Raw genomic sequence first — 13,729 nt, 5'->3', positions numbered from 1 at the left:
ATTCATTTACATATATTTAATTTAAAACCAACATATCCCAGGCACTTTTTCAAAGATTTTGATATATTAAAAAACTAAAGGGTCGGTATTCATAATAAAAAGACTTACCCATCCTTACCAAAACTGATCCCCATCTTCCCAAATATGCCAGTCGTTTAATCAACCTATCATAACTTAGCCTTCCCTGCCATAGCATCTTATAGATCTCAACCAGTTTTTTCAGGAAAAGCCTTGGAAAACAGAGTGCTCAGAACTAATCAATACCATGGATCCTTCGTAGGATCAATACCATTGGACCTCCCCTTTAAGCCAGGGGCCTATTACCTAGAGCACCTGCATCAGTCATCATAACCCTGGCGGTAACACATGAAGTGTAGAGGCAGTTTCTTAGCTAGCTGAATATATTTGTGATAGTATCATTTATGTTGTCAGTTTAAATAAATAAATGGAGATACACCTATCTCCTAGAACTGGAAGGGACCCCGAAAAGTCATCGAGTCCAGCCCCCTGCCTTCACTAGCAGGACTGATTTTGCCCCAGGTTCTTAAGTGGCTCCCTCAAGGACTGAACTCACAGTCCTGGGTTTAGCAGGCCAATGCTCAAACCACTGAGCTATCTTCATAACACTTGGTGGATGGGCATCTTAAGTAACTAATAGAATGCAAATATTATGACAATCCACCTTAATTAGTAAGTATATTTAAATGATGATGGAGATTTGGGGAACTCAGAGTATATCAGAATAATTCCTGAAATTAGTTGAGAAATTGGGGTGGGTTCAGCGAAGAACCACAAGAATGATTAAAAAGAATTAGAAAACATGCTTTATCATAGTGGACACAGAACTCAATCTATTTAGCTTAACAAAGCAAAGGTTAAGGGGTGACTTGATTACAGTCTATAAATATCTACATGGGGAACAAATATATAATAATGGACGACTCAGTCTAGCTAAGAAAGGTATAATGTGTTGCATGTCTGGAAGTTGAAGCTAGCCAAATTCAGACTCTAAATAAGATGTAAATTTTTAATAGTGAGAATAATTAACTACTGGAACAATTTACCAAGGTTCATGGTGGATTCTCCATCCCTGACCATTTGTAAATCAAATTGGATGTTTTTCTGAAAGAGATGCTCTAGGAATTATTTGAGGGAAGTTCTATGGCCTGTGTGATGCAGCAGATCACACTAGATGATCACAATTATCCCTTCTGGCCTTGGAATCTATGATTTGGATGCTGCTCTACAAACCATGGTGTGCCTATAGTCAAGTGATATTGAAGCAAGAGCATGGAAGTGTTCCAAGAGTAAGGAATTAAGCAACACAATTACTGTGCCATAACTAATTTGCCTGTCCTTTGTATTTCTGTAAAGCAATATATACAATTGCCACGTAAAAATCTTAGTGAACTAATGGCTAATCAAAAGAAACATTACACATGTTGATAACTTCATGATCCCAAACGTTTTTTTAAAAGTTCCTTGAATTTTCTGACTGCTGGGTACACAGGCAACTTTAATTCTGCCCATATAGAGATACCCTGGCAAAAAAAAGCAGTACCAAGGGGGTATTAAATGTAGAGATGTGGTGTTTGGGGACATGGGATTTTTGGGGAAGAATTGGAGAGGACATAAATAGGTAGGGCAGAAGTTCTTTTTCTGTATTCCACTGTGGTAATGAATCCCTAACCAATGTCAGAGAAGCCCCATCCTCTAATAAGTGAGGTTTCCCTATGGTGAGATAGAAAGACAGGGGAGAAGAAGACTGACATTAAAATACCCAAAAATAATGTCACTTCCAAACAGCAAACTGATTTTTAAAGACTGAATCTTTTTCTTCTTTGAACAGGAGAAAATAACAGTGGTAGAGGCAAAAGCAAACCTGATAATGTTTGATTTTTATTTTTATTTTTTTAAGTAAGAGAGAGGAAAATGAAGCACCTTGTAGCTCTTAATTACCTGGTACCAATAAAACCTACTGCACATGAATTTGTTGGGGCTCTTTCTTTCAAATGACTAGTTTACTTATATTTGAAAAGTCATCTAAAGCTACTGATCCTGTCTTAAAGAATAACAATATTAGCTATCCAATGATATAATAAACCATATTTAACAATGTTAGAATGAGGTGATTATGATGGTTCTTGTGTGCAGTCTGGCAATTCGATTAATCACTTCTATTTTGTGAAGTAGTTTATCAAAAAGTACCACTTATAACAGTTTCTCTCTAATGAAAACTTCTCCACATCATAATTAACGTATTTGACTAAAATTTACAAAACAGAAACTGAAAGTTGTATAAAATGGATTCTGAACTTCTTAATATATGCAAGAAAGACTACTATACCCTGTCTAGTATAGTGTGATAAAATTATAGTGCAGGCTATTTTGACATGAATTTGGATATACTATTGGTATGCTGACACTATTAAATTCAGCATAGTAAATATAATGTATTAACCATTACAATATGTACAACTCTTAACCATATTATAGAATATTTCTGTCATCCCATTTTTGACTGGCAGGAAATTTTGGGTGTCAAAAGAAATTGCAAGATACGTGTTATCCTTCTCAGCCACTATTTTATGGATAGTTAGGTTTGGAGATTTAAGGTGGAGTTTTATTCTTTTAATCTTTTTAAGGAGCAACATTTACCAAAGTGTGTCTGCAGCTCCCTTTATTTTCAGGATCCCAAAATGAATAGATCTTCCTATCCCATGACTCAAAAAACTTAACTTTGTCTCCATCCTTCATGGATATAGGCATAAATATCATCCTACTTTTATTGTGGTAAGCAGATATATAGATCTCAGAAGGTGCCTATTCCAGTCCTTTAGGAACCTCTTTCAAATTTTTTACATACCACATTGTATACAGAACACAATAAAATCATCATCTTTGCTCTCCAGATAGCATAAATATAAAAATGTTATATTTTAAATCTGAAAACTTGGAACATGGGCAGGGTTAGAAGCAAGTCTAGCTGTGTGTTCCATTTTTAAGCTTGGATCTCCCTTTTCTAATGCTGTAAAACTTCTATTTCCTAGCCATGTAAGGTTTTGAGATACCAGGTCATAAATCTGTCATTGGTACCCGGGCTCACTATTTAGTTACTTTACTTCTGAAAACAAAGGTTCAGGGGAAAAAAAGGGTGATTAAATTGAAATGCAGATTGAAATTATGTGGTTAAGCAACGTTGTTTATGCAAGATGTATTTTTTCTATCTGGAATATTGATAAAGGCTGGTTTGGTATGCTTTGATCTGCCTGTTAAAAATATGATGTATTGTAAAAACATAATTGAAAAAGAGCATCAACTAGTTAGGACAAGGAGCTAAAATATATGTGACCAAAATTTTCTTTAATTCAGATAAAAGATATTATTTATAAATCTAAATTAACATTTTTACCATTTTTCTTCTTCTCCAGAGAGAGAGAGAGAACATCATAATGTACAATAGTATGTAATGCAGACTATAATGTAAAATACTCTTCTGGCATTTGAAACTCCCACTCGCCATAGGGATGCAGGCTTGATATGTAAGGAAACTGGAGTTGGTCATTATTTCTAGTTAGTATAAGTTCAGGGAGTTCTTGTTTTTACCCAGTGAAATGAAATCTTAAATTCTTTTGGGGCATTTTATTTGTTTCAGGAAAAATATTTCCTTGATTTTTCCATTCAATCAATTAACATACAATAGTAATTCGTTGTACTTCTATAGCATTGTCTGTAGGCAATTCTCAAAGGTATTTTTATTTTTGACAAGCATTAATTAATTGAAGCCCACAGCATCCCTTTGAGAATGGTAAGTAGGTAGTTTACAGATAAGAAAGCTATAACACAGAGAGGGTTATAGCATATCACTACAAGAACCATTGACAGAGTTTGTCTCCTGACCCCCAGTGTCATGCTGTGGTTAGTAACAATGCTGTACCTCTTCTTTTGATGCAATGTTAGATGTTAATATAGATATGCTAACAAAGTATATATTGGCTTATATTTTAATCCATTGGCACTGAACTCGTTTACAATGAGCAGTGGGGTATGGTGTCCGACAATACTGTAAAATAATTATGCCCCAAACAGTCATTACTATACAACATATAACTTCATTTCTTGCGATCAGGTCTTTTTGAGATGTCTGAAAATTTACTGAAAATGTTGAGCTGTTGTTTATATCTTATTTGCCAAACGCATAGCAAAGATACAGCTTCTTGGATACATAACAAAGAAAAAGAGTGGAGAGGTTACATTTTCTAGGCACCTAAGCTATTAGGTAGTCATTAATATTCACAGTCAAATTAATTATTGGTGCATAATGGAAAGTGACAGCTGTGAAACTGAACAAACTGTCTTGCTTATCTACATTTTAGTTGTACTTCACTTCTGTTCCCAATCCACATTTTAGCTCTGTATGTATCAATTTTTATTGACGCGTTTCTTGTATTGCATTAGAGAAGGAAAAGGTAAAACCTTCACAGTGAATATGGGATCACAGATTTCCCCAACTTTAATTATAGGCAAATGAAAAGGAAAAAAAATAGCATTTTAATATAGAAATATCTTAGGCTTTAGAAGAATTATGATAAATCTAATGTTTCCTAGTGAACTAAATAAGGATATTACAACAAACTGTCTCTTTAGAAATATTTGTTTAAATAGAGGCTACAATACTTCATCTTTATTTTTTTTTGGATAATTATTGCTATTTCTGGTGGTTTCTTATTCCAGGTTTAAAATACCATTAGTTTTTCAAAAAATTATAATTGGCAGCATTTTGCTATAAAACTACTGGATGGAAAAAAAAAATCCAGTTTGCTTGTGAGATAATTACTTTGGTGAGAGTTTTGTTACGCGTATACAGTTCACTGTTTCTGTTTCTTTCTCACTTGGTGGTATTTAGGTTATCTAGTTTCAGTTGCGATCTATTAAGCTAAGTCTTTTTCAGTGGTTGAGGTTTTCCCACCTGTCTAGCCTAAAACACCTGCAACATATGTTTGCATAACCCTGCAATGCTTTGCGTTTGGGGCCTTGAGAAATTCTCCCAAAGCTTTTTGCTTATAAACAGCTGAGTAATTCATTTCTCTAATGACGAATGTTTTTCCCCTGGCATTGAGGCAATAATATGTTCACTAAAATAAGTCTCATTTTTCATCAGAGAGGCACATTAGATATCTCTTTACAGTGCTGTTTCATCTTCTGAACTTTCAGTATCTGGAATATTTAAAAACAAAAACAAAAGGAAGGAGAGGAAAAACTAAATCTTAAATTGTGTTCTGTAGATTTCATCACCAGCACCTGCGCACATGTACTGGAAACCACCACATACTAACATAGTTAAAGCATTAGATTATGTTAGTAAAAAAGCTTCCTTGATGTATGGTATAACGATCTTTCTATGGCTTGTATCACTGAAGCTTGCCCCATTATAAGATACTTAACTACATAAATAATTTTATATAATTTTCTTGTTTGACTTTTTTTTAATTACATGATTTGGGTTGGGCAAAACATTTTTCCTTTTTTCCCTACCAGTACCTCAGTAAAGTCTAGCTCAGGGAACCAGGCAGGCATGTTAGAATTTCTGTGACCACTGATGGTCTAAGCAATCAAGTGTTTCACTCAGTTTTATCCGAAATGCTATCTAAAGTTATAACAAAGAGTTTAAAGACATGAAGCAGAACCTTCGCTGGTGTAATTCACACCATCTAAGCATCTGCCTGATTGAGTGAGATTCTCACCCCTGCTCCCACTCCTTAGCCAGCTAAAATGGCCAAAGGTAAGTGAAGCATCTCTCAAAACTATGGATCTGGTCTGGAACAGAAAAAGACAGCACAGATTGTCCTTGGGGACTCCCTTGCAAGCCCTGATGTTAATATATGCATGGAGTGGACCTGGGCGTGGGAGAGGTCTGACTTGGGGTGGGCAGGACCCAGCCCATGATGCTGTGGAGTTTTTGGACAGCACAGCTTTCCCATAGGCAGGTTGCTATAATTTAGACAGCCCCTCAGGACAGAGGGCTGTTGCAGTTCTCAGAGTGGCTTAGAATCAAGATGGCACAAGGGTGACTCAAAGCCACAATGGTCACCCACTCCCTCTGGGCTGTGAATTCTGTGCTGTGCTTCTAAGAGAGGCAGCACAGAATCCTTCACATGTATAGCCCTACTTTACATGCTTGTTGCTATAGCTCTGCATAATATTTGCCCCTTTTAAAATCTGTTAATTCAAAATTAAAGCGTTAGATTGCCTAACATAGGCTATCCAGTTATAAAGGAGAGAATTGAAAAGTAATTGAAAAACCCACAGAAGGTTATTTTAAAAGAATGGTATTTACCATTCTCCTACAGGCAGACTATGGATTCCTAGACTCTCCTGGCTAATGTGACATCCCTAGAAGAAAAATCCATGGTAATTCTGCATTTCATAGACCTATAGAAAGGCAGGGGAGGAGTTAATTTGTTAATCTTCTTAATACCCTTTTTATACTCTTTGTCAAGGGCAATTAGCACATAGTACTAAGGTTGGGGTGTAGCAGATGTAAAGTATTGATCAAAGTACTTACATTAGTTGAGAAATAAAGGTATGAAAACTTTACTAGCAAGTAATTAAACATGTAACTATAACTATACTTAACTGGAATCTACTTGGGGAAAAGTAAAATTTGGTTGTGAATGCTCTGGTCTGTAGATCAGATTAATGTATTCTATGTGTCCTGAATACACAGCACATCTAGTACAGGGGAGACACAAAGTTGGGTATGTCTAGGAGAGAAACTAGTTTGAAACTGATAGAGAAAAAAATGCATTTTGCTAGGGGTATTTCTCATTATGAAACTTATGCAATGGATTTTTTTAAAAAAATATGAAAAATAGAAAAGGTGCTATCAATAAAATCTGTGTGTCAAAATCTTAATTTCTGTTACTGTCTGTTTGAAATGCAGCTTTCAGAAATATTGACTGTGTTTAGGTTAGTAGTTTTCAGATATCTGCGCGTTAACATGTATGTCAGGTTTTTAAAAATAATAGGATTTTCTTAGAGGATATCTTGCAGTGCTAAAAACCATTTCCAACCATAATCCTCTTGGTTTTTATTGCCTTACATTTTAAATGCTGTTTTTTCAACATTTTTTCTGAGGGTTGTTTCCAACTCCCCCCCTTCCATGTAATAGTACTTTAAACTGCTTCTCTCTTTGATACTAGTAAGCCTCATGGGAATTTAAACAGGCCCCACTGAAAGCAATACTTGAGCCTCATTCATGTGTTCAAGTTAGATCATTATTCCTATTAATGGCTTTAAGTGCTTAGATAGTAGATCAGCGTTTCATGCCTTGAATTGCTCGTCATTTCTGCATAAATATGTATTTCAAGAAATTGCTCCACATGATCTCGTCCCTCACTTTCTTCCAGAAAAGAAAGTAGCATAATCCTTTCTTGATTTTTGGAAGTTGAAAAAGAAAGCTTTTTTGTTTTAGCAAAAATAAACTGTATGTCCAATTTCTGGAAACAAGTTGCAAAACTGGGCATGTGTGATAGCCTTGTGAAAGTGAATTTTTCAATTGCATCTGAATCAACTGGAAATATGCCAGTAATTTTATCTTCTTCCTCTTCTTGTACATTGGTTCAAATGGTCATCAAGTCTCATAAAGAAATATAGAAGTCTATTAAATTTGTAGGAGAAAAGTTACACTATTTGATTACTAGCATAGTAGTCATAGGACCATCAGTTATCCTCATCATGTCAGTTCAGATTTGATTATCATAGAAATGCATTGAATTACCAAACCAGACCAATAGTAGCTAAAGCTGATTCATTATTATTGCTATCAGTTGACGAGGACTGACTTACAAGCCATATAATGGGATAGAGTTATGCAAATGTTGTTATAACAAGAGAAGAAAAATGTACCATGACCATTACAGTGCAGGTGACAGAATAAATGAGAATTTGTTTTAATGCTTGTCTAAATAGCCTCAAGTTTTTTTATAACACTGCAACCAGTATATATTTAAACAATGTTTAATGTATTCCTATAGGGAGGAAAAGTAATTAATACAAAGGTAAATCTGACAGCATGAAAAAGTCAGGAAATTCTCACTGAGAAGTTCCATCACCAACTTTAACTTAGACCCCAGCAATCCTTCTGGCCCTTTGATATCTATTGACTCTTCAGCATTAACTCTTCTTCCTTTGTCATATGCATTCTACAATATTCTGTTACTTGAAATGCAAACCCTACCTACTCCTAAAAACACGAGAAGGCTGGTCAAAAAGGAAGGGTTTCCATCAATTCCCTGGAGAGTGATAGAGCATGGGTTCCCCAGCCCATTACAACAGTGGGCAAGGAAAATGAATTTCCTACATGCAGAGGTGGGAAAGCATATAAGGAAGTTTTCCATTCCCTTGTGTACTCCCAGCACATCAAGATGAAAATGTAATGTACTTTTTCCTTGTTTAAAAAAAAAAAATTCAGAAAGCACATTGTATTGCATTGATTAATAAATTTTGTGTATTACAATAAATACCAAAAGAATGACGTCAGTATATTTCAAATTAATGTATAAAATTATCCCTTTGAGTATTCATGGTGGGAGGGATAGCTCAGTAGTTTGAGCATTGTGAGTTCAATCCTTGGTACATAATTCTGTGGTATAGGTTCTTCAGTATTCCATAGAATATTAAGTCCCAAAATAGGTAATTTAAGTGCTACTTAAGACAAACTATATCAATACATTAGTTTATCTGAGGTGAAAATAGGGACTAACAGACAAACTCTGTTTTCAGCATTAATTGTGTACAGGATAGTACAATGGGATCCTGGCCTAGATTCTGAATACTGTGAGGTTTAGGGGGGGAAAAAGGGTTCTGTGTGCCATCTAGTGGATATATTTGATTTGAGCAGCAAAACATAATTCTAACATGAAACCAATCTTTGTTTAACTAAAATGTTCACTAACAAGTTGGTACGTTAATTTTAAATTAGAAATTATAGCTTGTCCTTACTATTAATGTTTTATTTAATATGATCTCTTTATAGGTAGATGTTTTAGTGATACACTTCTATAGTCAGAACTAGAGAAAAGACAAAACTAGCTTAGAACAGAACTTCCCCAGAAAGTTCAGATCCAAACTCGAACATTGTAGCTCAATCCCTTTTCTACATGAGTATATGCTTAGTTATGGTATTTGTGTAAGAGTCTTAAAGTCATGAGATGATAACAATGGAATCTAAAATATTTCAAAGCTGGCTTTCCTTTTTTATATATTGTTCCTACCTTTATCAACTATGGTCCTGCGAAAAAAGAAATGAGTTTTTAATCTATAATCCTTATTAACTTTTATATTAAGAGACTGATGCCTAATTTTTATTAAATATTTTCTAACTTAAAACATTGTAACACTCTTTTCTGTAGAAAAATCCAAGACCTGTGACTTACCAATTCCAACAAAATTTAGATTATTACAAAGCACGTGGAGCAGACTTGATGAATAAAACCCGGTAAGACACTTTCATATATGTTGCGTTTTAATTAACACCTTATTCCAAAATAGTTAATATTTTATATGTTGCTTTGATTCAAAACGGGAATTATGCAAGCAGTATATGGAACACAACTGAATATTATCACATTTTAGAAATGTAGGGCTGGAAGTGACCTTAAGTTGTCATCTATTCCAGCACCCAGTGCTGAGGCAGGACCATATATATCTAGACTATCCCTGATGGATATGTCTAACCTGTTCTGAAAAGTCTTCAATGGCAGGGATTCCGCAGCCTCCCTTGGAAGCCTGTTCGAGCATAACTGTCTTTATAGTTACATATAGTTTTTCCTAATATCTAAACTAAATTCCCCTTGCTGCAGATTAACCCATTACTTCTTGTTCTGCCAGCAACATGGAGAACAATTCGTCACTGTCCTCTTTATAACAGTCCTTAACTTATCTGAAGACTGATATCAGGTTCCCCCTCAGTCTTCTCTTCTCAATACTCAACGTGCCCAATTTTTTTAACTTTTCCTCATAGGTCAGGTTTTCTAAACCTTTCATCATTTTTGTTGCTTTTCTCTACACTCTCTCCAATTTGTCCACATCTTTCTTAAAGTGAGGCTTCTGGAACTGCACACAGTCCTGCATCTGAGGCCTCAGCAGTGTCAAATAGAGTAGAACAATTATCTGTCATGTCTTACATACAACACTCCGGTTAATACACCCCAGAATGATGTTAGCCTTCCGTGCAACTGCTTCATGTTATTGATTCATGCAATTTGTGATTCCATATACCCCTGGTTCTTTTCAGTAGAACGACTGCCTACCCAGTTACTTCCCATTTTTGTAATTGTTCACTTGCTTTTTTTTTCTTCATAAGTATAGTACTTTGCACTTGTCTTCATTAATTATGTTGAAATTAATTTTTTAATCTTTGCACAATATTCTAAACAATATTATTACAAAGAGTGCTGTATTCTAGCTTGCACACTCTCTCTCTCAGGCTAGGGTCTTGTCTACTTTTGCACTAGCTTAAAACTGATTTAGTGGAATTGGTGCAAACCACTGTATGGACATTCTTCAATCAGTCTGCCACAGCTTCTATTAATTTATCTTATTCCTTTTAAACTGATTGAAGAATGGAACATAGCAGTTTGCAACAGTTCAACTAAACCAGTTTTAAAATGCATCCTTGGTTAAACCAGAGATCTAAATTCCATTACACTAGGTACTGTACAATCATATAACATAAAAATGGTTTCTGCCTCAGAGCACTTAAAGTCTAAGTATAGCGACCAAGTTTCCAAACAATACCCAGTCAAAGCATAGAGGGCCAAATCCTGCTTGCCTTCCTTATGGTTTTATTTCATTGAAATCAATGGGTCTACTTTCGTGGTAAGGAAAAGCACAATCTGATCCTTAAAATACAAAGATGCATTTGTAAGACCCATGTTTGTAGTGCTATCTTTCCAAAAAGCTCTGTTTTGTTAGAATAACCACTGTATGAACAAACTACTACAAATGTAAAAATTCCAGGATGGGTTTAATATTCGTATTTTTAATCAGGCTTAAAATGAATTGATGCTATCCCATAGATTGCAAACTTTGGATATTGAAATGGTGGTTATGGAATGTGCTGCCATGCCCGTGCTAATCTTATCATTGTAAAATAAATAAAAGAGCCACCCATCTCATTTTTCACACACCTCTCCTATCTAATACAGTGCCAGCTTGCAATGTGCAAGGAATTTTAAATTTTGAGGGACTGGAAACATAAAAAGCTTCTTTTTTCTAGGTTCTCTCTGTGTCCTGTGTTGATATCAAGTGACTATTTGCGAAAAAGACAATGATATTACATCACAATGTGATTAGCAGTGTTACTGTACTATGTAATAATGTTCTAGTTATTTGTCCTGTTAAGAAACTTAGAAAGATGCCTATCCAGAGGAGGATGTCCTGCCCCAGGAATCATGGTATTCTTTTTGTATTAACCGAGCCTCGTTCCTTGATCTGTAGGGTCCATATTCTTGCTGCTCCTGAATTTTGACTTGTAGCATGAGGACTTTGTTTCTTTCTGATGGGGGGAAAACCCAAAATATAGTCCCCACCTGAGCTATCCTATAGAAGATTCTACAACCTCTCTTCTGCTACCCTTCAAGTCTGCATTCTTCATACTACTGTTTTAGGAGGCCCAACTGCAGCTTATTATATTTTCTCTCTCTCTCTCTCTTTCTCCCTCTCTCAGGTATTCACATTGTATTACTCTTTAGTGGAACACCCAGGCACTCTATTAACTCCTACGGCAAGACTTCTTGACCAGTTTGCTTCTGAAGAGCCCCTTGGTCTCTTTTTCAAAATAAATGATCTGTAGGAATTCTGTGTCCTACACACACTTGTGGTGTGCTGCAGCTGCTTGCTGTTGTGTCTCAGATGGGCCATGCTGCAGAAACATACTAACGTATAATTGTGGGACTTATGTGCTAGTGGCTCTCCCTGCAGCTATCTTGGAACTTGCATGATAGCAGTATTGCAGCTGCTGGCAAAGCTTTCTTCCCAACTAGAGGCTTCCTGGAAGGAGACGATTCTAATTAGGGCTGTCAAGCGATTAAAAAATTAATTGCGATTAATCATGCTGTTAACAATAGAATACCATTTATTTTAAATATTTTTGGATGTTTACTACATTTTCAAATATATTAATTTCAGTTACGACACAGAATACAAAGTGTACAGTGATCACTTTATATTTATTTTTTATAACAAATATTTGCAATGTAAAAAACAACAAAATGTATTTTTCAATTCACCTCATACAAGTATTGTTGTGCAGTCTCTTTATCATGAAAGTTGAAATTACAAATTAGAATTATGTAAAAAAAAAACAAAAAACAAAAAAACCCTGCATTCAAAAATTAAAGAATGTAAAACTTTAGAGCCAACAAGTCCACTCAGTCCTACTTCATAGTCAACCAGTCACTCAGACAAACAAGGTTGGTTACAATTTGCAGGAGATAATGCTGTCTGCTTCTTGTTTACAATGTCACCTGAAAATGAGAACCGGCATTCGTATGGCACTGTTGTAGCTGGCGTTGCAAGATATTTACATGGCAGCCACACTAAAGATTCAGATGTCCCTTCATGCTTCAACCACCATTTCAGAAGACATGCTTCCATGCTGATGATGGGTTCTACTTGATAACGATCCAAAGCAGAGTGGCCTGATGCACGTTCATTTTCATCATCTGAGTCAGATGCTACCAGCAGAAGGTTAATTTTCTTTTTTAGTGGTTTGGGTTCTGCAGTTTCCACATCAGAGTGTTGCTCTTTTAAGACTTATAAAAGCATGCTCCACACTTCATCCCTCTCAGATTTTGGAAGGCACTTCAGATTCTTAAACTTTGGGTCGAGTGCTGTAGTTATTTTTAGAAATCTCACATTGATACCTTCTTTGCATTTTGCCAAATCTGCTGTGAAAGCATTCTTGACTGGTGAGGGCCACAAGCTCTGAACTCGACCCACGAGGGCCACAAGATCTCACCCTATCCCATGACCCCAAAGCCCATCACCAGAATACCAGGTCTTTTATCCTTTTAACTGCACTGGAAACTGGCCACAAGTTGCGACAAGTTAACTCCACCAGGTAGCTGAGTTGGATACTAAGCATATTCCTCTGTAATCTACTGTGGCATGAAGGTGCTGCAAGGGCTGTGAAAAACTCCTCAGACCTCTGCCAATTCTCCTTATTGGAGAAAAAATTCCTTCCTGACCCCCCATGCAGGCGATGGCCTAGATCTGCAGCATCTGCCAAACTGTTTTCCCATTTCATGTTCAGATGTGATCGAGTGGGACTGCTGGAATAGAGCTGAAAAAGAGCATAGCCTATGCTCCAGGTGAAATCCTGGCACCTGGGGAATGCTTGCCAATGAGCAGCACTCCCTGTCCCACATGTGGCCTGTGGGTTCCAGAGACTCTGACAGGGAACAAGCTACCTGGATTCCCTACTGAGTCTCCTTCCCTCGGTGCTAGCCCAGTCAAGTTCCTCCACCTGTTGAGGTGGGTAGATGGCATATGGAAGTGGTCTGGGTTCAGCTCTTAATTAGGTTCAGTTTCTGCTGCGTAGTTTAAATACTTTTTAATTATTTGTGGAATAGATGAAGGGTCCATCCATTCCTCCCTACCTTTCTTGCCTGTAGGCAAAGTGATCAAAGGATTCCCCTGGTACTATGCTGATTGCAAGTATTAT

At 36.2% G+C, this 13,729-nt stretch overlaps 1 protein-coding gene across 7 annotated transcripts in view; it reads left to right on the top strand.

Annotated features, from left to right (window-relative positions):
• The window catches only part of TBC1D5 (TBC1 domain family member 5), a 534,167-nt gene that overhangs the window by 417,008 nt on the left and 103,430 nt on the right, over window positions 1–13,729 (top strand). For all 7 annotated transcript variants that reach the window (XM_075062444.1, XM_075062442.1, XM_075062441.1 and 4 more), the window contains one exon: window positions 9,414–9,499. In XM_075062444.1, coding sequence (XP_074918545.1) covers window positions 9,414–9,499 — 86 coding nt within the window. The remainder of the gene's footprint in view (window positions 1–9,413; window positions 9,500–13,729) is intronic.

Source organism: Chelonoidis abingdonii, chromosome 2, assembly GCF_003597395.2.
Source record: "Chelonoidis abingdonii isolate Lonesome George chromosome 2, CheloAbing_2.0, whole genome shotgun sequence".
Taxonomy (NCBI): domain Eukaryota; kingdom Metazoa; phylum Chordata; order Testudines; family Testudinidae; genus Chelonoidis; species Chelonoidis abingdonii.
This window is presented reverse-complemented; position numbering and strand designations above follow the sequence as displayed.